Below are 26,266 nucleotides of genomic sequence, written 5' to 3' on the forward strand. Positions count from 1 at the left end.
GCAAAAGGTCAAAAATCACTTCATAGTGAGTAAGACTACAATTTAGTCACGGGTATTTTTAGTAAAAGTCACAGACAGGTCACAGGTGCTAAATCAGTCACTAAATGTAATGCATATACACTGTAAAGAGGTGCATGTATAAATTGTTCTCCCACGATGCAATAGATACAGTTTTAAACTACTAAATCTTAGGTGCTGGGGACACTTCAGCGGACGCTGCTGCTGGGGGTGGGGGCGGTGCTCCGGCGGTCGCTGCTGCTCCTGAGGGGAGGGGTAGCCCAGGACCCTGCTGGGCTGCTGATCCGGGTTGGAGGTGGGGCAGCCAGTGGCCCTGCCGTTGCTGTTCCTCTGGGCAGGAGGTGGCCTGGAGCCCCGCCACTGCTCCTTTGGGCGTGGGGAAGCCCAGGGGCCCTGCCGCCTCCACTCCTGCTCCGGGCAGGGGCGGCCCAGGGCGGCGGTGCTGTTCCCAGATGGCTGCTCTGGGACAGCACCCAGGACCAGTTCCCTGGGTCAGCAACACCAGCCGCTGCAGCTGCGCAAGTCCTGGAGGTCCTGGAAAGTCACGGAATCAGTGACTTCCATGACCTTCGTGAAAGACTTGAAGCCTTAATAATGAGAGTTTCTTTGAAATATGAAATCTGTAAACAGGAAACCTGTTCCTAATTATTGAAATCCTATATGTAATGCAAATCACAGCTCAAAGCTTGGTGGCTTAAATAATTCTTTTTGGCAAAGTTCCACTCTGCAAGATTTTTCTGTATTAATGCATGTCTACTGTAAAGAGGTGCATGTATAAATTCTTCTCCCACGATGCAACAGATACAGTCTTAAAATACTGTCAAAACAAAGCAGTACAGCAACATGATTTATTACATGTTATTGTTGCTTAACAGTACACTGGTCCAAAATTACTAAAATACTTAAAAAACTATACATTATGTAAACAAAACATAAATAAGACAGCATAGTTCTTTGTACATATAGTTTAGTACAGATTGTTAGGGATCAGAAATATGTACAATTTTACACCATGGACTGGATTTTTACAATGCATAAATATATTTTTTTACAGAAACAAATCAAACAAAAATAAGATTTGACAAAAATAAAAAAGACACATATTGTTATAAACGTGCCGTCTAATGGTTCAAATTGTAAAATGAAACATGTCAATGTAAATGTGCAAAATGCTAGATTCCTTTAAACTAAAATCGAATTTTACACTTTGCTGTGTAAATTAACACAGTTGGTCATTTTGACCATTTTATTAAATAACCCTTTGAAAGCTTAGCTTAGAGGGAAAACAAACAGATCCTCTCACATCTCTCACAAGCAAACTGAAAACAGCTGCAATCTAATACAAAGATTAGATTTAAAGAAATCAACTATTTAAAGTATGTTTCAAACAGTGTAAGAAATGTTCAACAGTTATAATGATTTCCAAAGTCCAAAGAATGCCTCAAACATGTGAAATTGGCTCATTCACTCCAAATTCAGGATGCGGCTTTGTCAGATTTACCTAGGCCAGATGACTGAAAAGCAGGGAAGACACTAGTAGGATTTATGCTGTTGGACACTGCAATGGGTGACAGGGAAGAAGACAGAGAAGAAACCACCTTTGATGCTGGAGTATTTATAGCATTCAAAATGGCCCCTTCTGGGCTGACCAACAGTTTCTTGATAGATGTATCTAAGTGAAATACTGAAGTGCTACTTGGTAACTGAGAGTTACCAGCATTTATGGCAGGAACCAAAGAAGTTTTAGCTAAAACATTAACTGGAGGTTTTATCACTGAAGACATAGACAGTGTTGCTGTAGACGGTGGAGCGCTTGATTTAGCAGCAGTGTTTACTATCTGTGGTGTTGCATGTACGATGGGCAGAGCGTTTGCTGTCCCAAGAGAGTTCACAATTTTTGTAGAGCTTTTCAGAGGATGTTTTGATGTCTGCCAACTTAATGAATTACTTGGTGCTAGTGTGATGTTCTGGGAAATATGATTAACAAATGGTAGACCTCGAGCCCCTTGGCCATTGTTAATAAGTAAAGGAGGCCCATGTTTTGGATTAGCAGAGATGAGAAGAACATGGCTGCCTGCTCCAAGGCCTTGCGGTGGAACAATAAATCGAGTGCCATTAATCATGATGTGAGTTCCAGGTGCCAAAGGCGTACATGTGTTAATAACTATTTTCTGTTGAATACAAGTTTCATTCAACTGACCCATTGCCTGGCTAGTTACAGTTGGTGAAGCAGTAGCAGTCTGAATGACAGAGGCACCTGGAGCACAAGAGTAAGCATGAGCTGGTTTTGTTAAACTAAGAGGTATCTGCTTGCATGGGAGAGAAGCAAAGTTGGAAAAACTAATTATTTTACCTGTAGTTGGTGAAGCACATGGCAATACATGTTGAGGTTTGTGAAAGTTTGCATTAGTTGGCACTGCAGCTGAAATTCCTGGTGACTGAAATTGTACCAGTGTGGGGGGCTGTCCTTTTGGAAGGGGCAGACATTGTGCAGCAGCTGGAACTGCTGTCAAGCGAGGAACTGTCTGAATGACTTTAGTGGAGGCTGCCACAGGTCCAGGCAAGGTAACTGGAAACTGCAAAGGAGACGGTACACTTTGAGAAGATATTCTTGGTTGTGTAGTTGAAATAAGAACAGATGAAGCAAGATGTCCTGTTTTCACAGTTGATATGGCCATAGTATTTCCAATATTTGATGTACACAGTCGACTAGTTACAACTGGCCTTATTCTTGAAGAAGTGTCATTTCCACTAACCAAAACAGCGGGTTGTGTCCCAATAGAAGTCCCACTTGGTGTCACTGAAACTGAATCTAAACATACATTTGCTGTTGTTACTATAAAAGCTTTTGCTGCAACACTTATAGATTCATTAACAGATGTAATACTTTGATTCACAAAACCTGAACATCCTGGAACCAAACTACCACTTGTTGACAAAGGCAAAATAAAACCCTTGCTGTTTATGTCATCTATTCCTTTGGGAGCTGCAGACTTCAGTATGTTAATTGGTGGAACATGCTGTGCATTGCCTGTGCTATTTACAATGGCTTGACCTATGTTTAGTCCAATTTTAACATCTTTTATTTGAGACACAGTAGGTGATGAACTTGCCTTTATTGGTGCTCCCATTGTAGATGGAATTAGAAGTAACTGAGGTTGTTCTGGGGTGTTAACATATGTTTTGCCTATGGAGGAAGGCAGGGCCTGTTTTAATGATTCTGCAACTAGACTGGTGTTTGATGGACTACTGGGAATTGGAGTATTAATGAAAACCAATTTTTGGGCACTAACACCAGTGGATGTTGGTATTATATTTACTCCTGTAGCTCCACAAGGAGAAAGAATAGGTGGATTTGTGACCAACATAAGTTTTTGAATCGGAGTACCACGGTTCACATCTCCATTTGTTGCTGTAGCAGTCTCAGGTTGTGTAACAGGATATTTTTTAGTTTTAATATCAACCTGTTGCTGTGTTGAAGGAGTCTGGGTAATGTCTGTGCTACTTTGTTCAATATTTCCTGAAGAAATGCTAACAACATTAACAGTACCGTTTGGAGTTGCTGGCACCAAAGTGCTAGTTGATGAAATGGAGGACAAGAAAGTAGGAGATGATACCTGTTGAGTTTTCTCTATTACTTGATCCAAACTGCCACTAGTGGGAAGCTGCCCTAATGGAAATTTGAGATTTTTCCCTATTAGCTGGTTTAAGCCTGCAGGAATGGCTGGAATGGTAACAGAAGATGTTGTTGAGGGGGCAAACCCAGAAACAAAAGACTGACCAAACAGTGGGAGACTAGATGCGGCCGTCGCTACAGATGAAAAACTAGAGGTTGACAACGTAGTGGATTTTGGAACCAAAAATGCCTGAAGCTGAGGTGCATAAGTGAAAACTGAATTTGGAGATAAAGTATTAGGTGAAATCTGGTCTGGGTTTGTCTGTACTTTAACAATTCCAGTGTTTCCCCCTCGTGTTGTGACAAGAATGGACTGCGATTCTCTTATACACACTGTTTTCAGCTCCTGCTTAGCTTCACAGGAGTCACTAGCCTGCTGTGGTGCTAGACTGTGAATGGAACAAGTAGTATTTGCAGATCCACTTAGTGTTGTTGCTGATGCCAAAGGCTGACCTAATGTGGAAACAGTGGATGAAGGTAAAGGTACAGAGAATGTGTCAGGTGAAACCGTAGTCTTCGTTTTGCCAGCTTCACTTTGGCTAATTTTAACTGCTGATGCTAGTAAGTTACTTGTTGCAGTTACAGAGGACAAAGGTTGTGGTCTGTTCACTGGACTAGTCACTTGTGACAAATGTGTAACACTCTTGTTAAAAACTGTACAAGACAGTTGAGTGGTAGCATTTACAGTTGGGTTTACAAGAACCGGTGCTAAAGAATCATTAACATGTGCTGCCTGTGGGAAAGATGTACAGTGCAGCTTTGCCACAGCTTTTCCTTCTTTGTGTTGTATGAGAAAATTTTGGGGTAAAATAAGAACTTGCTGCATGACTTTTTCTCCTGTTTTAGGATCAATCACAGGCTGCATTTGAATCTTCACTGAGCTGTTATGGACATCTATTGGTACACAATGGCCACTTGGCATTTTGTATACCATTTGTAAAGGACTCTTTGAATTGGTCTGGCAGGGCAATGCTGGCTTTAGTGAGGATGATTCCACAGACGACATAACTGCCTTTTCAGAAGCAAATATGTCCCTACCCATAGGGGGTGTCAGCTGATTTGTTAAGGTCACTTTGTTCCCAATATTCTTAGCAAGCAAAGCCTGGATGGGTTTGGTCCCTTTCAGAAAGTTTGATACTGACATTGCAGAATCTGTCAGGGCAAATGATTCTGGAGATGATAGCTCGCTTTGTTTCAGTTCACTCAAACAACTGTTAGTCTGCATCTCACTTTTGGCACTCTGGACTGTAGCCTCACTTGTGCTTAATTTAGTTTTCTTCCTTGGTGAAAGGTCTTTTGTGCTATCATCCAGGGAACTATTTTGCTTGGACTGACGTTTAATAGATTTGGACAGTGTCTTCTGTATTTCTTTAGAAGTCAATTCTTTCTTCAGTAGCCTGCTCCTTCCTGCAGGAAAATCCATTTCTAACAGTTTCATTTCATCTGCAGAAAGAATTAAACAAGTAATCGTAAATATACCACAAGTTAAATGTTTGCAACTGACACAGCTATATGATAGTTTATTAGTGTTTAGCTAAAAGCAATGCAGTAGTTTATAAGTATGCTGTCATGTAAAGAATAGTTTCTGATGTGATGACAGTACTAATCATCCCATTAACTACATGCTTAAACATAATTTTAAAAAACCATAATAACTTAGCCTCCAGCCAATTTACATTTCAAATCCTATTGAGGAGGCACAGAATTTCATTTAAAAAATCATTAAGTCCCAAATTTGTATTTATGAATGCATCAAATTACAACATTCTAAGTGACAGCATTGTTTCCAGGATTTGATGTTACAATGCTTTAATTTAAAGCAAATTCATGAATTAAAAATAGAAATCCAGAAGTTTTTATACAAAACCAATAGATAGTTATGGCTCCACTGCCTTTCATCCCAATTCATCCCAACCATTTAAAGAGCACAGGGAAAATGCTAGGGATGGATCAGGAGTAGAAGGGTACATGCCCATAACACTGAGGGCAACAGGAATTTGTGGTGTTGTGCTATCCACAGACAGCCCTGTAGCAGATGCTGTCAGTTCTAAGCTCTAATTCACGTTGGGTGCCATTTCAGCACCCACCACAGGCCAGAATCCAGAGGGCACAAATGTAGCACAAAGCCACCTTTGCCCATCCTTTCTCTCAGCTCTGCTTCCAAGAAGGTCAGCACAGAATCTAGACCAATATAATTCACCATAGTAAAAATAACATGTAATACACAGCTACAACCAAAAAACCACAACACCAAACACAGGAAAACTGTAGGCCCTGTAGCACGTCCACATGGTCACTAAATCCCAGCTAAGTGCTTACCAAACTCTGAACGATCTTTTTGCAGGATCTCCAGATGCTCTGCAGCTTCTGAAGATTTACTGGCTACTGCATTGAAAGATTCTTTTCCATTATCAACTTCACCTTCTTCATTACTCCATAGTTCTCTGGCAAATTTATCATGGTCTGGCTGTCTTTTGAAATCATCATAGTCCTTCTTCAGTCGAGACCTTGAACAGAATATCAGACATAATGACTAACTTCTGCAACCTATTTTAAATATTTTATTAAGGAAATACTTAACTGTTCATACTTGTACCTATACTTACTGTCCAAAAACTTAATTAACATAGTTAAGATTCCCTAGCACAGGCTTGTGCCCTACCTTGCATGAGAGGAAAGTGATCAGGAACAGCCAGCATGGATTCACCAAGGGAAGGTCATGCCTGACTAATCTAATTGCCTTTTATGATGAGATTACTGGTTCTGTGGATGAAGGGAAAGCAGTGGATGTATTGTTTCTTGACTTTAGCAAAGCTTTTGACACGGTCTCCCACAGTATTCTTGTCAGCAAGTTAAGGAAGTATGGGCTGGATGAATGCACTATAAGGTGGGTAGAAAGCTGGCTAGATTGTCGGGCTCAACGGGTAGTGATCAATGGCTCCATGTCTAGTTGGCAGCCGGTATCAAGTGGAGTGCCCCAAGGGTCGGTCCTGGGGCCGGTTTTGTTCAATATCTTCATAAATGATCTGGAGGATGGTGTGGATTGCACTCTCAGCAAATTTGCGGATGATACTAAACTGGGAGGAGTGGTAGATACGCTGGAGGGGAGGGATAGGATACAGAAGGACCTAGACAAATTGGAGGATTGGGCCAAAAGAAATCTGATGAGGTTCAATAAGGATAAGTGCAGGGTCCTGCACTTAGGATGGAAGAATCCAATGCACGCTACAGACTAGGGGCCGAATGGCTAGGCAGCAGTTCTGCGGAAAAGGACCTAGGGGTGACAGTGGACGAGAAGCTGGATATGAGTCAGCAGTGTGCCCTTGTTGCCAAGAAGGCCAATGGCATTTTGGGATGTATAAGTAGGGGCATAGCGAGCAGATCGAGGGACGTGATCGTTCCCCTCTATTCGACATTGGTGAGGCCTCATCTGGAGTACTGTGTCCAGTTTTGGGCCCCACACTACAAGAAGGATGTGGATAAATTGGAGAGAGTCCAGCGAAGGGCAACAAAAATGATTGGGGTCTAGAACACATGACTTATGAGGAGAGGCTGAGGGAGCTGGGATGGTTTAGCCTGCAGAAGAGAAGAATGAGGGTGGATTTGATAGCTGCTTTCAACTACCTGAAAGGGGGTTCCAAAGAGGATGGCTCTAGACTGTTCTCAATGGTAGCAGATGACAGAACGAGGAGTAATGGTCTCAAGTTGCAGTGGGGGAGGTTTAGATTGGATATTAGGAAAAACTTTTTCACTAAGAGGGTGGTGAAACACTGGAATGCGTTACCTAGGGAGGTGGTGGAATCTCCTTCCTTAGAGGTTTTTAAGGTCAGGCTTGACAAAGCCCTGGCTGGGATGATTTAACTGGGAATTGGTCCTGCTTCGAGCAGGGGGTTGACCTGATGACCTTCAGATGACTAGATGACCTTCAGGAGTCCCTTCCAACCCTGATATTCTATGATTCTATGATTCCAAACTGAGCACAGTGACTAAACTTAACCCTCTGAAAACCAGGAAATACAGATCTAAGGTTACGGCTCCCTTCTTGCCACAACCAAAATTCTGTCCCCCTGAAGCTGGCAATAGGTACTGGGACCAAATCAAATTTGACCTATTGCTAACAGTATCTGCACTTTTTGTGTTGTATCCAACACAATTCTATGCCATCATTCCTTTTCATACTCTCTCAGAGACCTTCACTGTATTAGGTGCAGCTGTATTGGTTCAGGAATCAGTTGCAGCAAGTTCCCTGAGCTCACCCTGACATCTGAGTTGAGGCACAGCTGCAGCTAGAGACATGAGGGATCTCTGCTTTTGGTCTGTGTTATATACTAGGTCCAATTAGATGATCATAATGTTTCCTCTTGGCTCTAAACATCTAAGAATGCCTGAAAGAATTTTTAAAATGTCTCAAGTCTCAGGGCTGCTAGAACAGCTGCTATTTACCTCCAGTGCCTGATATTCCACTAGGTATGTCAATAAGATGGGACCATAAGACTGCTTCACCCCATTTTAACATAATTTTACATATTCTCAATGCCCACCAGAATTCCACATCTGTCCTAGCATTCACACACTACCAGGCACTCTCTTTGTCCTCTGTTCTGCACTACTGCTCTGAGAAGTTCTACAGTTTGTTGGAATATATCAAAGTGAATCAGAAGGATAAGACATCGGTAACTGAAGGTGATGACCGAGAGGGAATCCTTAGTACAAGGTGTTAACAACTAGCAAGTCTTTGGAGATTTGCCTAGAACAGGTAAAGTGGTCAAGTGTAATTTACAGAGCTGGAGAGACCTATTAACAACATTTTAAATACAGTTTCCTTGATGTGGATCTTGGTGCTGGTCTGCAGCTGATGTCAAATCTGACACCAGCTGAGGTCAGTCCAATCAGGTAATCTCAGTTTTGTGCAAATCGCTGCCAAAGTTTGAGCAACAAGTGGGTGCAAAAAAATTTGTAAGAACAGGAAAATTTTATTCACAGTTAAAAGGTGTTGTATCTCAGGACCCATGGGTCCAAATGAATCCAACTTTGCATAATTAACTCTACTCTGGACATTGACTTGGCATAGTAATTCTAAAAACAATTGGAGTATGCATGGGAATTTTAGGGCATTTTGAAAAATCAGTTGTTAGACAGAAAGCTCTGCTTAATCTTATCTATGGAGTCATTAGCACTCCTGCATAACATGAAAACATCTAGCTCTTTAAACTGAAATATTGTCTATACCTCACACATAACCTTAAAGTATTGTTGTTACCAGGATGTTAGCATCAATTATTACTTTAAAAAATGTAACTTTTGTGTTTTGTTCATCTCTCTCACATTGTTCCAAAGAGTACCCCATTTACCTATTTCTCTGAAAAGCCTTCATTAGTTTTGGTTCCCATGGTAACAATTCATTTAGCAGTCGTACCAATGTACAGTGCAATTCCTTTACTGCTTGTTTCCGATGGTACCATCTTCCCTGCAAACATAAAAACATTTCTTTATTATTGCATTATAGCTGCATCTAATAAATATATTAGTCTGACACCAATGTCAGTGTACTTCCATGCAACATATAAAAAAGAAAATACAAAACTAAACATATATTACATTTGACTTTAACAATGCAGTCCAGTCTCAGCTTTAGTAAGGCAAACTCTAATCTTATTTAGAATACTTTTATTGAAAACAAACCCAGAAACAAAATCCTCATAATTAAAGGTCTCTTACCAAAATGTTTACTTTTCCAGGGACTAAGGTCCACTCCTGCAAACGTTTAAACATGTGCTTAACTTTACTTCCATGAGTAATTTTAAACATGTGAGCCATTGGGCTCAAAGGGACTAGACTCAAATGTGTAAAGTTCCATGTGTAAATGTTTACAGGATTAGGACTTAAAATTGTATTACAGCAAACCTAAACACTATTTTTAATTTTATGAATTATCAGATTGAAATAGACACTTTACAAAAAGAAAAGATATTTTATAATTTTCAAGATTATAAACTTCCCAGAAAATTACTTTTGGGGCTAACGTGTCTTACAATTGTATTTTATGCAAAGGCGAGTTTCTTGGGAAAGTTCTATACGTGGTGAGATTAATCATGATTCATGTTTTTAATTGCACAATTTATCGTGATTCATGTTTTTAATTGCTTGACATCCCTAGAAAAATTGTAAAAATCTGTCACAAAAAGGAAGTGCTCCTTCTTTTATTTTCTGATAACTCAGATATATCCCAGGTACAGAAGGTTTCAGAGTAGCAGCCGTGTTAGTCTGTATTCGCAAAAAGAAAAGGAGTATTAGTGGCACCTTAGAGACTAACCAATTTATTTGAGCATAAGCTTTCGTGAACTACAGCTCACTTCATCGGATGCATGCTCAAATAAATCGGTTAGCCTCTAAGGTACCACTAGTACTCCTTTTCTTTTCGTGAATACAGACTAACACGGCTGCTACTCTAAAACCTTCTATACCTGGGATATATCTGAGTTATCAGAAAATAAAAGGAGGAGCACTTTCTTTCTGTGACAGACTTTTACAATTTTTCTAGGGATGTCAAGCAATTAAAAACATGAATCACGATAAATTGTGCAATTAAAAACATGAATCATGATTAATCTCACTATTAAACAAAAATAGCATACCATTTATTTAAATATTTTTGGATGTTTCTACATTTTAAAATATACTGATTTCAATTATAATACAGAATATAAAGTGTACAGTGCTCAATTTATATTTATTTTTTATTACAAGTATTTGCATTGTAAAAAAACAAAAGAAATAGTATTTTTAATTCACCTAATATAAGTACTGTAGTGCAATCTCTTTATCACGAAAGTTGAACTTACAAATGAAGAATTATGTACAAAAAAACTGCATTCAAAAATAAAACAATGTAAAATTTTCGAGTCTGTAAGTTCACTCAGTTCTACTTCTTGTTCAGCCAATCGTGCAGACAAACAAGTTTGTTTACATTTGCAAGAGATAATGCAGCCCACTTCTTGTTTCCAATGTCACCTGAAAGTGAGAACAGGCGTTTGCATGGCACTGTTGTAGCCGGTGTCGCAAGATATTTAAGTGCCAGATGCGCTAAAGTTTTGTATGTCCCTTCATGCTTCAACTGCCATTCCAGGGGACATGCGTCCATGCTGATGATGGGTTCTGCTCGATAACAATCCAAAGCAGTGTGGACTGACACACGTTCATTTTCATTATCTGAGTCAGATGCCACCTGCAGAAGGTTGATTTTCTTTTTTGGTGGTTCGGGTTCTGGAGTTTTCACACTGGAGTGTTGCGCTTTTAAGACTTCTGAAAACATGCTCCACACCCCATCCCTCTCAGACTTTGGAAGGCTCTTCAGATTCTTAAACCTTGGGTCAAGTGCTGTAGCTGTCTTTAGAAATCTCACATTGGTACCTTCTTTGCATTTTATCAAATCTGCAGTGGAAGTGTTCTTAAAATGAACATGTGCTAGGTCATCATCCGAGACAGCTATAACATGAAATATATGGCAGAATCCAGGTAAAACAGAGCAGGGGACATACAGTTCTCCCCCAAGGAGTTCAGTCACAAATTTAATTAACGCATCATTTTTTTTAACGAGCGTCATCATGGAAGCATGTCCGCTGAAATGGTGGCTGAAGCATGATGGGGCATACGAATGTTTAGTATATCTGACATGTAAATATCTTGCAATGCCAGCTACAAAAGTGCCATGCAAATGCCTGTTCTCACTTTCTGGTGACACTGTAAATAAGAAGAGGGCAGCATTATCGCCCGTAAATGTAAACAAACTTATTTGTCTTAGTAATTGGCTAAACAAGAAGTCGGACTGAGTGGACTTGTAGGCTCTGCAGTTTTACTTTGTTTTGTTTCTGAGTGAAATTATGTAACCAAAAAAAATCTACATTTGTAAGTTGCACTTTCATGACAAAGCAATTGCACTACAGTACTTGTATGAGGTGAACTGACAAATACTACTTCTTTTACTATTTTTACAGTGCAAATATTTATAATAAAAATAATATACACTAATTTCAATTACAACACAGAATACAATATATATGAAAATATAGAAAAATATCCAACATATTTAATACATTTCAATTGGTATTCTATTGTTTAACAGTGCGATTAAAACTGATTAATCACGATTAATTTTTTTGAGTTAACTGCGATTAATCGACAGCTGTAATTTTTCCAGTCAGATAACTCAAAAACGGTTTTCTTTTCCAAACTGAACCTTAGTTTGTATAATCCTCCATGAAGAATGCATGTTAAACAGAGTAATGTGCATGTACAGTACATTATTTTCCTTACTAGTTATTTAAGTGGGCATCGATTGTGATTATTAAAAAAAAATAGTAATTTAACACTATACATTTACATGGCACTTTACAAAGCGGACATATATGCTTTATATATATTTGCCACAAGAGCTTAATTATTGAGGTAGTCATAAAAATGAGTCTGGATATCCACACTCTGCCCTCATACTTTTGCCACCTCACTAAGTTCAGTGTACTATAGGAACGAACTGGACTCATTGGGCCAAATCTTGCCATAGATGATGTTGAGACAGGGAAAGACGGCATGGTTCTGCTGCAAAAACAGGGAGAGGAGTTGGTGGGAACTCATCTCCACATTTGATCTGCACCCTTAGTTTGCTGCAGAGCTCTGCTCTATAAGGGCTACCTGTACCCCAGAATGCATGGAATTTTTGCAAGAAGCGTTGGATTAGGGCCTGAAGTTACAGCCCTTCAAGAGTCTACAGTAATCTCCATGGCTTGTTGGAAAGATTCCTTTCCACCCATCCCCAGGAGACTTCCCCAGTGCACAGTATGATCACTCAGGTTTCTAGCTTGTTTGAAAACAGTCCACTGTTTTTACTATGATGTGCAATCATTTGCATTTTATACAGCAGAATGAATGACTACTTATTGCTTATTCTTTAATTAAAATTACAAAAAACAAGGTACTTGAATGAAAAGCTATACATTAATGCCAAATTATGATTAAGATTTAACACACAGAAAAGTCAGGAAATTATGTGTTTTAATTCCCCCATGTGTAAATTGGTCACACTGCTCATATTATATATTGAAGTAAAAAACTGTCAACAGATACTATAATAAAAAGTTATATATGTGCAATATAGCCTAATTAGAATCCTGCTATTGGTTACTCATAAGAGTAGTCAATAGAACTATTTACAGTAGAAAACAATTAGTTTGAGCGATTTATTTCATTTTAAAGAGTATATTTAAAATTCCACATAGAGAATTACAGACATAAATGCATTTGTATATCATATAGTACTATTGGAATACATAAAATGGGTAATACTGAAAACAAAACATTAAAATAAGTAAACAGAATCTGACTGACTTCAGGACACTGAGATATTGTACATGTCTTGAATTCAGCACAGATTAAGACACATAAAAGTAAGATAAAGATGATGGATTAATATGTGAAATGTAGCTTGGGTGGAACAAAGAATGAAGGAATAAACGGATTTTTCTGAGACTCATTTACCTGTAGAGATGACTGATATTCTGATTTGGGCAGGGAAAGTAGAATTTATCTTAGGTGGATTGGGCCACTGAATAAACTTTAAAGTAAAAAGTTGTAGAATGTGCTGACCAAATTGGCACAAGCATAGGCTTTAGTGTAAGAATGGACTACGAGCTTTTATTAGATTAAAATCACCTGAGGAGGGAACATCAGATGTGTAGAGGTCACATTCCTCTAATTTAAAAAGCAAGATGGGAAATTCTAATTTCAATTTCTTAAGAAAATTCATGTCATCCAGATTAAAATTTCTGGACAACTCCACATTCTGTTTGTTTTCCCAATCATTTCTGTGCGACTATGATACAAAATATCATGGCTTATTTGAAATGTAATTATGTTCTTGAATCCCAACTGTTCATTTTTCTCAGGATCCTGGAGTACAGCTGTTGGAGCTAAACCTACTGGTATTAATGCATAATGACAAGTAGAATAGAATGTGCAGAGTACTCTTTCCTCACATATGTTTAAAGCACACAGTAGATAAGAAAAAAAGGTACAAGGCCATTTGTTTTACTGGGCCAGGTTTTTTATCAGTGCAGTTCAATGTAGCTTTCAAGACAGAGTGCGATTTGTGAGAAGACCCTTTGCGGAATAAATGATCTGTTAGCAAACTTCAGACATAAAACTAGTCAAAAACAATGAAAATAGAAAACATGTTTTCTGAGGTACATTACAAACCCCAGCATTTTACTTCCTACACAAGTGCAAAATAACCAGGACTCTATTTCACATCTATGATAGAACATATAGCCTTGTATTCTTTATTACAGAGAAAACTAAATCACAGTTGAAGACAGGGATCGGATTGGGTCAGCTCATGGTATTATGCCTATATAAGCAATTCCTTGGTGGCCTACTAGTTTCTACAGAAATTCAGCATTCATTTAAAAATAATTATTTCTAGTCCCTGTTCTCTCAAAGATAATGTTCTGAATGTGACTTGATGCAGTGCTGAATCTACAGACAAATGGAATGAAAAATTACTGTTACAACCAAATGGTGCTCTTCTTCTGTGGGCACAGAAAGGGCCAAATGCAGTGGAACAATTATGATTCTACTGCACAAAGAAAGAGGGTTTGGCTGCTCAGGGAACTCTACAGAAGCGATTTCATGGAGTGACTAATAAATCTGTCACTTTATGATTCCATGCACAACTCCTTCCCTCAGTGAGGGGCATATTGTGATAAATAAAGTGGGGGAATAGCTCCCTTTGATGGTCACCCACAGCCAGGCTAAACAGGTCTCCACACCTAACTCCATTCCTGAGCCTCCTACAGGAACCCAGCCAGAGGTGTTGAAACCAGACCCCAGACCAGAGTCTATGACAGAGTCTATGACGGATCCAATTCCTGGGACCCAGCCCGAACCAGTCCAAGGATCGGAACTGGTAGAGCAATCAGCACCAGTGCCCATGCTTGCAACCCCACCAGAGTCAGGGAGCCAGCACCAAGGGGTGCCACAGAGCCTGCAGCCGCAGCAGCAGCTAAATTGGCGCAAGAGGCTTACCCGGAGCCTGAAATAGCATCTAGTGCACCAGCGGAGAGTGGTTCACAGTCAACAGAAAAACCTACATCACTTCCAGGGGGACCAAGCCCAAGTCTACAACTCAGCGAGGAACTAATGTTTCCAGCATTAAGGGAGCAGTTCCAGGCAGAGCAGGAAGCAGATGAGAGAATCAAGGGAGCTTGGACAGCGGAATGGAGTGACCCATCGCCTCTCAGCTCTTCTAATAGGTCCAGGTTTGTTATAGAAGGAGGACTCTTATACAAGGAGACTCTTTCTGGTGGCACAAGGAGGACTGGCATCCTCAGACAGTTGGTAGTTCCAACTAAGTACAGGGAAAAGCTCTTGAGCTTAGCCCATGATCCTTAGCCCATGATCCATTAACCCTAGTGGCCATGCTGGGGTGAACAGGACCAAAAACCGTTTGGGGATGTCCTTCCACTGGGAGGGAATGGGCAAGGATGTTTCTACCTATGTCCAGTCTTGTGAGGTGTGCCAGAGGGTGGGAAAGCCCCAAGACCAGGTCAAGGCCCCTCTCCAGTCACTCCCCATCATTGAGGTTCCATTTCAGCATGTAGCTGTGGATATTCTGGGTCCTTTTCCTAAGAAGACACCCAGAGGAAAGCTATACATTCTGACCTTCATGGATTTTGCTACCCGATGGCTGGAAGCAGTAGCTCCAAGCAACACCAAGGCTAAAAGCGTGAGCCAGGCACTGACAGACATTTTTGCCAGGGTAGGTTGGCCCTCTGACATCCCTATGGATTTGGGAACTAACTTCCTGTCAGGGACCATGAAACATCTTTGGGAAGCTCATGGGGTGAACCACTAGGTGGCCACCCCTTACCACCATGAAACAAATGGCCTAGTGGAGAAATATGAAGGGACTTTGGGGGCCATGATACATAAATTTGGGAATGAGCACTCCAATGATTGGTACAATATCACAGTCTTGGATTTTCACCATTTGAACTCGTTTATGGCCATGAAGTTAAGGGACCATTACAACTGGTGAAGCAACAATGGGAGGAGGTTACATCTTCTCCAGGAACTAACATTTTGGACTTTGTAACCAACCTACAAAACACCCTCAAAGACTCTCTAGCCCAATGGCTCTCAAACTTTTTTTTACTGGTGACCCCTTTCACATAGCAAACCTCTGAATGTGACCCCCACCCCTTATAAATTAAAAACATTTTTTATATGTTTAACACCATTATAAATGCTGGAGGCAAAACGGGGTTTGGGGTGGAGGTTGACAGCTCACGACCCCCCACGTAATAGCCTCGTGACCACCTGAGGGGTCCTGACCCCCAATTTGAGAACCCCTACTCTAGCCCTTGCTCGAGAAAACCTACAGGATGCTCAACAAGAGCAAAAGGCCTGGTATGATAAACATGGCAGAGAGCGTTCCTTCAGAGCAGGTGACCAAGTCACAGTCCTGAAAGCACTCTAGGCCAATAAAATGGAAGCGTTGTGGGAGGGGCCATTTATGGTCTGAGAGCACCTGGGAGCTGTTAATTACCTCATAGCATTCCCAGACCCTACCCTAAAACCTAAACTATACCATATTAATTCTCTAAAGCCCTTTTATTCCCGAAAAATCAAGGTTCTCCAGTTTACCACCCAGGAGAGAGACGATGCTGAGTGGCCTGAAGGAGTATACTATGAAGGAAAAAGCAATGGTGGTGTGGAAGAGGCGAGCCTTTCCATGACCCTTGGACATAAGCAGTGACAGCAAATCCAGGAGCTGTGCACCAGCTTCGCGCCAATGTTTTCAGCCACCCCAGGACGGACAGAATGGGTGTACCACTCCAGTGACGCAGGTGATGCTCTCCCAATTAGAGCCCAACCCTACCGGATGGCTCCTCAAGCCAAAACTGCAATAGAAAGGGAGACCAAGGACATGTTACATATGGGTGTAATCTGCCCCTCTCAAAGTGCATGAGCCTTTTCAGTGGTTCTGGTTCCCAAATCAGACTGGGAAATCCGTTTTTGTGCGGACTATCGTAAACTAAATGCTATAACTCGCTTAGAAAACTATCCAATGCCATGCAGAGATAAACTGTTGGAGAAACTGGGATGTGCCCAGTTCATCTCCACCTTAGACTTAACTAAGGGGTCCTGGCAAGTGCTGATAGATGACCCAGCCAAGGAAAGGTCAGCCTTCATCACCCATGTAGGGCTGTATGAATTTAATGTGCTCCCTTTTGGACTGCGAAATGCGCCCGCCACCTTCCACAGACTGGTAGATAACCTTCTGGATGGATTTGGGGAATTTGCAATTGCCTACCTCAACAGTGTGGCTATATTCTCAGATTCATGGGCAGAACACCTGGAACACCTCCAAGCTGTCTTCCAGCGCATAAGGGAGGCAGGATTAACCGTTAAGGCCAAAAAGTGTCAAATAGGCCTCACCTACCTTGGACCTACCTTGGACACCAGGTGAGTTAAGGTACTATCAACTCCCTACAGGCTAAGGTAAATGCTATCCAAAATTGGCCTGTCCTCACCAGCGGATTTATTGATGTTCACTAATAATAATCCTGGTGGTGGATGCTCCATCACTGACCATTTTTAAATCAAGATCTAAAAGCTCTGCTGTGGGAATTATTTCGGGGCAGTTCCGTGGCCTGTGTTATGCAGGAGGTCAGACTCACTCGATGATCACAATGGTCCCTTCTGGCCTTGGAATCTATGAATGAATAAGCAGGTCCAATCCTTCTTGGGCTTGGCTGGGTATTACCGACGATTTGTACCACGCTACAGCCAAATTGCCACCCCTCTGACAGACCTGACAAATGCAGTTCAGTGGACTGACAAGTGTCAGAAAGCCTTTAACCAGGTTAAGGTGGCCGTTATGTCTGACCCTGTACTGAGGGCCCCGGACTTCAATCAACTGTTCATCATAACCACAGATGCGTCCGAGCGTAGTGTAGGAGCAGTTTTAATGCAGGAAGGACCAGATCAACAATTCCATCCTGTCGTGTTTCTCCACAAAAAACTTTCTGAGAGGGAAAGCCAGTGGTCAGTCTCAGAAAAAGAATATTACACCATTGTGTATGCTCTGGAGAAGCTACGCCCATACATTTTGGAATGGTGGTTCCACCTGTAGACTGACAATGCTGCACTGAAGTGGCTTCACATAGTCAAAAAAAGTAACAAAAAACTTCTTCGGTGGAGTTTAGCTCTTCAAGACTTTGATTTTGAAATACAACACATTTCAGGAGCCTCTAACAAAGTGGCTGATGCACTCTCTTGGGAAGGTTTCCCAGAACAGCTGCGTAAAAATGTCCCTGCATTCTAAGTCATTGTAGTCCTTGAAATGTAAAAAGTACTGTTTAGTTCTTCATGTAATTATTAGTAACATTAGAGGTGCATGTATCTTATTAACTCTGTTTTCTAAGCCTCCAGGAAGAAATCCCAGCTGACCTGAACTAGGCTAGCCAGCACTGTATGTGATTTGGGGGGCATGTAACAAATAAAGTGGGGGGGTAGCTCCCTTTGATGGACACCCAGCCAGCCAGTTAGCTGTAAAATCCCTCTTGACAGCTGTTCTTTACTTGCTTTACCTGTAAAGGGTTAAAAAGTCCCCGAGGTAAAGAAAAAAAAAAAGTGGGCACCTGACGAAAAGAGCCAGGGGGAAGGCTAGAACTTTTAAAAATTGGGAAAGAAACTTTCTCTGTCTGTTGCTGCAGGGACACGGAGCAGCAACGCTATAAGGAGAAATGCTGAGTAATGTTTGAACCAGGTATGAAAAAGTATCTTCCAAACCTAGAAGAAATTATTTGGACAGGGAATGTTTAGTTAGACACAATCAGGTTTATTTCTTATTGTGGCTTGTGGATCTCCTCTGTGCTAACCCCTTATGCCTTTGTTTGCTTGAAACCAGTGGCGTACCTAGGTGGAGCGAACAGGACATAAGAAAAGGTGCCACCCACTTGTACTCACCAAGCGGCGCTCCGGGTCCGCAGCAGCACTGAAGGCCCCCGCCGCTGAAATGCTGCCTAGGACCTGAAGCGAATGAAGGCCCCCACCGAGGACCCAAAGCACGTGAAGGCCCCTGCCGAGGACCTGAAGAGCATGAAGGCCCCCGCCACCGAGGAGCCAGAGAGCGTGAAGGCCCCTGCCGCCGAGGAACTGGAACGCATGAAGGCCCCCGCCGCCGAAGACCGGAGCGCTACCAGGTGAGTAAAAATTAAAAAAGGAGCCTATAAATTAAAAAGGCGCCACTTGTGCTCAGAGGGGGAGCAGCCACTCCACCCACCTCCCAGCTATGCTACTGCTTGTAACCTTTAAGATGAACCCCCAAGAAAGCTAGTTTGGGTGCTTAATTTTTGGAATTGCTCTTTTAAAATCTAGCAAAAGCCTAAGTTCTAGATGTATTTTCTTCCTTTATGTTTTTAATAAAATTTACCTTTTTGAAGAACAGGATTGAATTTTTGGTGTCCCAAGAGGTTTGTGCATATGCTGTTTGATTAGCTGCTGGCAACAGCTAATTTCCTTTGTTGTTGTTTTTTCTCAGCTCTTCCCCGGAGGTGGGGGTGAATGGGCTTGAGGGTACCCCACAGGGAAGAATTCCCAAGTGTTCCTTCCTGAGTTCAAGGGGGTTTTTTGCATTTGGGTGGTGCCAGCGTTTACCAAGCCAAGGTCAGAGAAAAGTTGTAACCTTGGGAGTATAATACAAACCTGGAGTGGCAAATACAAATTTTTAGAATCCTTGCAGGCCCCCAGCTTCTGCACCCCAGTGCCAGAGTGGGGATTTAGCCTTGACAGATGGGCATATGGGTTTCAACATTACCAAATCCTATGAGTTGTATTAGTGGAAGTGGAGATGCTCCACATCAAGCCACTGTACTGGAGGGGTAAGGATCCTTTCCCCCAAACACTTTTTGAGCAGAGGTCCAACATTTATTCTTAAGAGAAATGTGAACTCTTACAATTTGTTTCCTTGAGCTTACTGTAGAGCATGATTATAACACTTTACAATCAACATTCTTAACTATTTCTCTGCTGATCATTTTAACATAAATATCAGCAACTTTGGGATTGTAGGCAGAGCTTTAAACTGGGGCAGAGCTGGAAGAGAGTACCAATACGACCGCTTTTCTCCCCAGTGTGACTCCTAATTATAGGTAGTGGCAAAAAATTAGTATTTTTGTTCTGGTAGCAATAAGTTATGATATTTGGACTTTTGAACAAATGATCAAATATTTTTATAAAGGAAAGTGTAAAATGTGCTCTTTATTGGTGGCTTATAACTATATTTAACAAAAGGAAAATACCATTTACAATTATGTGCTGAATGTTCCCATATGACTACGGTTAGAGAGACAGTCAACAAATTCTGAACTTAAAACTTACCTTTTTTAAAAAAAATTAGGATTCCGACATCCAGAGCAGCCATGGAATGCTGACTCCGCTCTCCGTGATGCCCCAGCATACACTAGTCTGATAATGGCATACTCATCATGGAACCCCAAAGCAGACTGGAGCCAGGATATGTATACAGGGGGTAAGGACTAAACTTTTATTTTTTAAATAAACACACACACACAACCACAATATTATGCAGTTTTATAAGATTTTTAAAAATTCTTATTTTATATCCTACGGGACATAAAATAAAGAATATTAGTAATCTTACAAAACCATGCAATATTGTTCAAAAAGGGTGGTGGTGGAAGGAGAAAACTTACCTTACCCTTATAGGCCTGCTCCATTCTGCAGCGGGGTTCGGTGGAATGTGTGACATCACCAGTCTACCGTGTTCTAGTGATGTTACACGGAGAGGGAGCTGGTGAACTGCAGCTGCTTTGGACATCAGACACCTAAAGAAAAAAATTGGTAACTTTTAAGTTCAGAATGTTTTGAATGCCCTTCTTACCTTAGTTATGGGCAAAATCCTACAACAATTCTTACTCAGTCCCACTGGCTTCAACAGGCTTTCTGAGTGACTAAAAATGCAGGATTTGACCTTATGGGGGCATTCAAAATATAAAACACAGGTGCTTCCATTTTAGTTAACAATAAAAGTGGCTGCATGTCAATGACATGCATTTTAATGTCTGCAACATAATTTCCAAATAAAAATTATGTATAAAATATGTGGCTTTAGTTGTCATCTGAGGAACAGAACTGGAAACAAACAAAAATCTGTGAACGGTCTTTCATATTCAGAAAGAAGAACTTCTAAAAAACTCATTGCACATCTCTGCATTAATTATATAGTTAAGAATTTATTCTGTGGCTATGGAATTGGCAGGGAAATGATCAGACTTCAGCTCAATATGCTTCTTTAAAAATATCTGGTTGGGACTTCAAGACGTGCAGGGAGAGCCAAGAAAACCAAGCTGTTCCTACAAATGAGGCCTCAGCCTTTCAGTGGCTGTCTACTAATATTTTCTCTTAAAGGAAATACTGTTAATAAGACTTAATTTCTAATACAAAATGAGTAATAATTTGTTTCTCTTAGCTCTCATGTGCTCTCTTAGCAGGCAAATGTGCCAGACTACAATAAAAAACTTCTGTAGAGCCTCACATAATGGTTAACTGTTTTTTTCCTCATCAGTGGCACACCCCAATTTTACCTGGTTAGTTACAACAACGTTTTCCACATAACAGAATCCTGAGAAGAGTACAACTACCAACAAAGTGATTGCTGGACTATCTGGAACAACCAAACCTCAACAGTGGTCTCCTCAGTGAAGATAGCGCTATACATCCAGAGGTTCTCAAACTTCATTGCACTATGACCCACTTTTGATAACAAAATTACTACATGACCCCAGGAGGAGGGACCAAAGCCTGAGTCTGCCTGAGCCCCGCCATCCCAGGCCAGTTGGGGGAGGAGGGGAAGAGTCAAAGCCTAAGCTACACTGTGGGGGAGCAACACCCAAGCCCCATCACCGAGAGCTGGGAGGTGTGGGGAGAAAAGCCCAAAGGCTTCAACCCCAGCTCGGGGGCCTGTAACCTCAGCCCTGGCACCCAGTGCTGAAGTTCTCGGGCTTTGGCCCCAGGAGGTGGGACTCAGGCTTTGGCTTTGGTCTCAGGACCCAGCAAGTCTAACACCAGCCATGGCGACCCCATTAAATTAGGATTGCGACCTACTTTGGGGTCCCAACCCACAATTTGAGAACAGCTGCATTAGACCTTTGCTATACTAAATCCTTAAACAACTACTGCCAATTATGTTTTATCATGAAAGATCAACAAGCTAATACACTTTCAGAATCATGCAAAATACAACTGATTACATCAGCACTTTTCTTTCAGAAATTGGTCCTAAAAACAGTATCAATGAAAATAAAGAAATCTTGTTTCTGTTTTCAGAATACTGAGGCATCACAAAATGAAAGCAAATTAGCGATAAGACTTCTAGCTGCTGATAATGTATGTCTTCATTTTGTGGTTTAGTCTTTATTACAATATGCCTAATCAGAGAGATATTGTCAGCCCATTCAGCCAAGTGTTCTACTTTCCCTTACGGAAACAAAAATTATCATTTCATTAGCTAATTTACAGCATCTTATTTTTTAAAGAAAATTTGGAAAAGCTTAATTCAAAAATAGCAGGCATTTTTTCTACTCTCAGTATGAGCTCTGTAAATTTTATGAGCCAGTGGCTCTCAACCTTTCCAGACTCCTGTATCCCTTTCAGAAATCTGATTTGTCTTGCGTACCCCCAAGTTTCACCTACTTGCTTACAAAATCAAACACCAAAATACAAAAAAGTGTCACAACACACTATCACCGAAAAATTGCTTTCTTTCTCATTTTTACCATATAATCCTAAAATAAATCAATTGGAATATAAATATTGCACTTACATTTCTGTGTAGTATATAGAGCAGTATAAACAAGTCATTGTCTATATGAAATTTTAGTTTGTATTGACTTTGCTAGTGCTTTTTATGTAGCTTGCTGTAAAACTAGGCAAATATCTAGCTGAGCTGATGTACCCCCGGAAGATCTCTATACATCCCTGGTTGAGAACCACTGTTATAAACTAACCTGAGACAGTAAGATTCTTCAACACTGGACTAGTCATTTGTTGCTCTCTGTCAAAAGAAGCTCCTGGTTTTTACCAACATTCATTCTCTTAACACATTACAACATGTACCTATATGTCATCTCTTGAAGCTTTACAGGGTTTTCCTTTATAGATACTAACAAACCTGTTCCCTTCCAGTAGTTGAATCTTCCACCCTCTTAACTGCTGATAACCAAACATTTCCCTACCTCTTTTCATGCCAATATTTTAAAGAAAAGTTAGATATTTAATTATAACTACTGCTGATGTTTGGATATGTTGCCTTAACTACTTTTGAAGATTAATATATACCTTCAGATATATAAGGCACTTTAGAACAGGGGTGGGCAAACTATGGCCCATGGGCCATATCCAGCCCTTCAGATGTTTTAATCCAGCCCTCAAGCTCCCGTTGGTGAGTGGGGTTGGGGGCTTGCCCTGCTCTGGCACTCCAGTCAGGGTGCAGGGTTGGGGGCTTGCCCCACTCTGTGTGTGCCGTGGCTCCGCACAGCTCCCAGAAGCAGCGGCATGTCCCTTCTCCGGCTCCTACACATAGGGGCAGCCAGGGGTCTCTGCACTCTGCCCCTGCCCCAAGCACTGCCCCCTCAGCTCCCAATGGCTGGGAACCATGGCTAGTGGGAGCTGTAGCAGTGGCACCTGCATACGGGGCAGTGTGCAGACCTGCCTGGCTGTGATTCCACATAGGAGCCGGAGAGGGGACATGCTGCTGCTTCTGGGAGCTGCTTGAGGTAAGCGCCACCTGGAGCCTGCCCCGATTCCCTTCCATACCCCAACCCCCTGCTCCAGCCTGATCCCCCTCCTGCCCTCCTAACCCCTTGATCCTAGCCCAGAGCACCCTTCTGCACCCTCAACCCCACCCCAGAGCCCACACCCCCAGCCGGAGCCCCTCAACTCCCTCCCTGCACCCCAACCCTCTGTCCTAGCCCAGAGTCCCCTCCCGCACCCTGAACTCCTCATTTCTGACCCCACCCCAGAGCCTGCATCCCCTCTCACACCCAACCCCAATTTCATGAGCATTCATGGCCCGCCATACAAATTCCATACTCACATGTGGCCCTTGGGCCAAAAAGTTTGCCCAGTTTGTTTGTTTCAAGGGTGTGATAATTTTTACAGTTTTTTTTTATTCTAATGGAAAGTGAGTTGCATGTATAAATCCCTGTACATTAAGAGGAAAATATATCCCTTACTCTCCACCACAATGTAACCCAAAAGCAAGCCCAGATTTTGCCCTTTGTGGTTCTACTTTGTTAGTAGATCATCTTAATTTTCAGTTTGTTACAGCCTGCTATTTTTAAGAGGGATAGAAGTCCATTCACCATTCCAACTATTTACTTTTCCATATTTATCTCAGGCAATAGCTTTACCTATCTTTTAAGTTTCACAAATAATATAGAAGAAAATTAAGAAATATAACAGGCAACTCCTTATGGCAGTGGTTCTCAAAGTATTATGCATGTATCACTGGCAACATGTACCACAATCAATAGGTTTATCAAAACGAGAACCTGCTATAACTACATTGACCAAATATTATGGAGGTGGTACTCAAAGAACAACTGTGTTTCATAGGTTATAAATGTTATGACCTAACATGTAATACACAACTCAGAAAAGTAAATCAAAGAGAATGAAACTAAGAGGCAACTGAATGACAACAAAAGTATTCTGACCGCACATTCATAAAAAACAAGCAACAATTGGGTTTCCATGTCTGCTGAATGAGAAGACTCCATAGGATTCCTTAGTTTATCAGTTAGGGTGCTTCAGTGAATTCACTAAAATTTTGGTAGGACCCCAATCAATTATTTAGGATTCCAAGAATTTCAGCAAGCAAGATGTAGCAAGTCGGATACAAAACGGAATGTTTTCCCCTCTGTAAAATTTGGTTACTTAAATGTTCCATGTATAACTGTGATAATACATGGTCTGGTGCTGGAATCAGAGAGGTAGGAAACCCAGTGGTTCTGCTTTTCCCAGTCCTCTCTTCTGGACAGAAACTAGTTACTGTAAATGGACCCGAATCCTGAACACCACATGCTTTACATTAACTGGCTAAAATAAAATCACAAAATCTACATCAGTCATGTCTGCCCTTTTCATCCTGAGGGACAAACATAGTTTCTGAAAGCTCAAGGGGGCAAAATCAATATTTTGAGGCAGGTTCTCTGCCCTATTCTACTCCCTTTATACCACTCAGGCAAAGAAAGTGAGGAGAAACCACCCACTAGCCTCAACCTGGAGATTCCCCTGGAACTACAGCTAGTATAGCCAGCTCCTGTGCCTCCCTTTTTACATCCCCTGGCACAAACCGTGTGTTGGAAGTGAGAAGAGGAAATGGGTGGAGTGCACTGTGCTCTGGCTATCCCTAGCTGATGTATGGTCCCTCCTATAAGATACTGCCAGCTAGCATGAGTCAAAAGCAGCCTCAGGATGCACCAACCTGGGCTGGGGCAGAGAATTAGGGAGCTGTAACTGGTTTATAGTTTTCAGCTTCTCCTCTTTTTACCCTCTCTGGGGCTGCCCTGGCCTATGTGGGGAAGGGGAGCCAGCATCCTTTGCTAGCTACTCCCCTAGGCTCAAGCTGATTTGTTCAAGTTCCTTTTCCTGCATCTCTCTGACTCCCACAGCCCAGCAAGAAAGCAAGCAATGGATTAGCCAGATATATTCCCTGCAATGCAACAGGTAAGCTAGTAGGGGAGCTGCTGACCAGCTGCAGCAGGGAAAGGACAGCAGCTGCTCAGGGAGCACCTAGCTCACATCAGAGGTACTGCTGTGAAGGGCTGGGGCAGCAAGGAAAGTGGTGCGCAGCAATTTGGCAGGATGCAGCGATGGGGCTGATTCAACTCCAGTTTAAAAATGAATGGAGTAGCTTATTTGCAATTCATAATCAAATACACATTTTCTTCTTAACAGGTCATCCTCAAGGGCCACATGTTGGACACCAATGATCTATGCCATTAGGCTGCTACAAATCTAGCAGTAATCAGGAGATTGATCTTCTTCTGCACAGCTTTTCTTGATGGAAGAACATTACTCACGACTAAAGCAAAAGATATTAAATTGTACAGGGTGTCTAGGATCAAGCTGCTTGATACATCCAGACACAGAATGAGTGGAAAACTTTTTCAATAGGTCCATTGTTTTCATTATTGCAGGAGCAGCTGATAGCAACACTGATAGCTAAATTAAGGTTGCCTAACACTTTCCATTATACAAACCCATTTTCAGTTGCTTATAATTTTGTAACACTTAAAAGCATAAGGGCTGAAATTTTCCATGCCACAAGTCTAACTCAGGCTGAACTGTCTTGGAAATTTCAGATAAAATTGTTTAGCCATTTCAGAAAATGACATCTGAGTAAAATATGCTGTTTTTCCTATGTTAAAGAAATCTTACAACTGTTTAATTAAGAGGCTCTGGCACCTCCATGTTTTTGAGCAGGGACTT

At 41.4% G+C, this 26,266-nt stretch overlaps 1 protein-coding gene across 4 annotated transcripts in view; it reads right to left on the reverse strand.

The window, feature by feature from the left end:
* Positions 1-852: 852 nt before the first annotated feature.
* BRD10 (bromodomain containing 10) overlaps positions 853-26,266 on the reverse strand; it is a 106,948-nt gene continuing 81,534 nt past the window's right edge. For all 4 annotated transcript variants that reach the window (XM_077817644.1, XM_077817645.1, XM_077817643.1 and 1 more), the window contains 3 exons: positions 9,046-9,161; positions 6,014-6,201; positions 853-5,137 (listed from right to left, as the gene is read on the reverse strand). In XM_077817644.1, coding sequence (XP_077673770.1) covers positions 1,494-5,137; positions 6,014-6,201; positions 9,046-9,161 — 3,948 coding nt within the window. In that variant the 3' untranslated portion in view covers positions 853-1,493. The remainder of the gene's footprint in view (positions 5,138-6,013; positions 6,202-9,045; positions 9,162-26,266) is intronic.

This window comes from Eretmochelys imbricata, chromosome 5 (genome assembly GCF_965152235.1).
Source record: "Eretmochelys imbricata isolate rEreImb1 chromosome 5, rEreImb1.hap1, whole genome shotgun sequence".
Taxonomy (NCBI): Eukaryota; Metazoa; Chordata; order Testudines; family Cheloniidae; genus Eretmochelys; species Eretmochelys imbricata.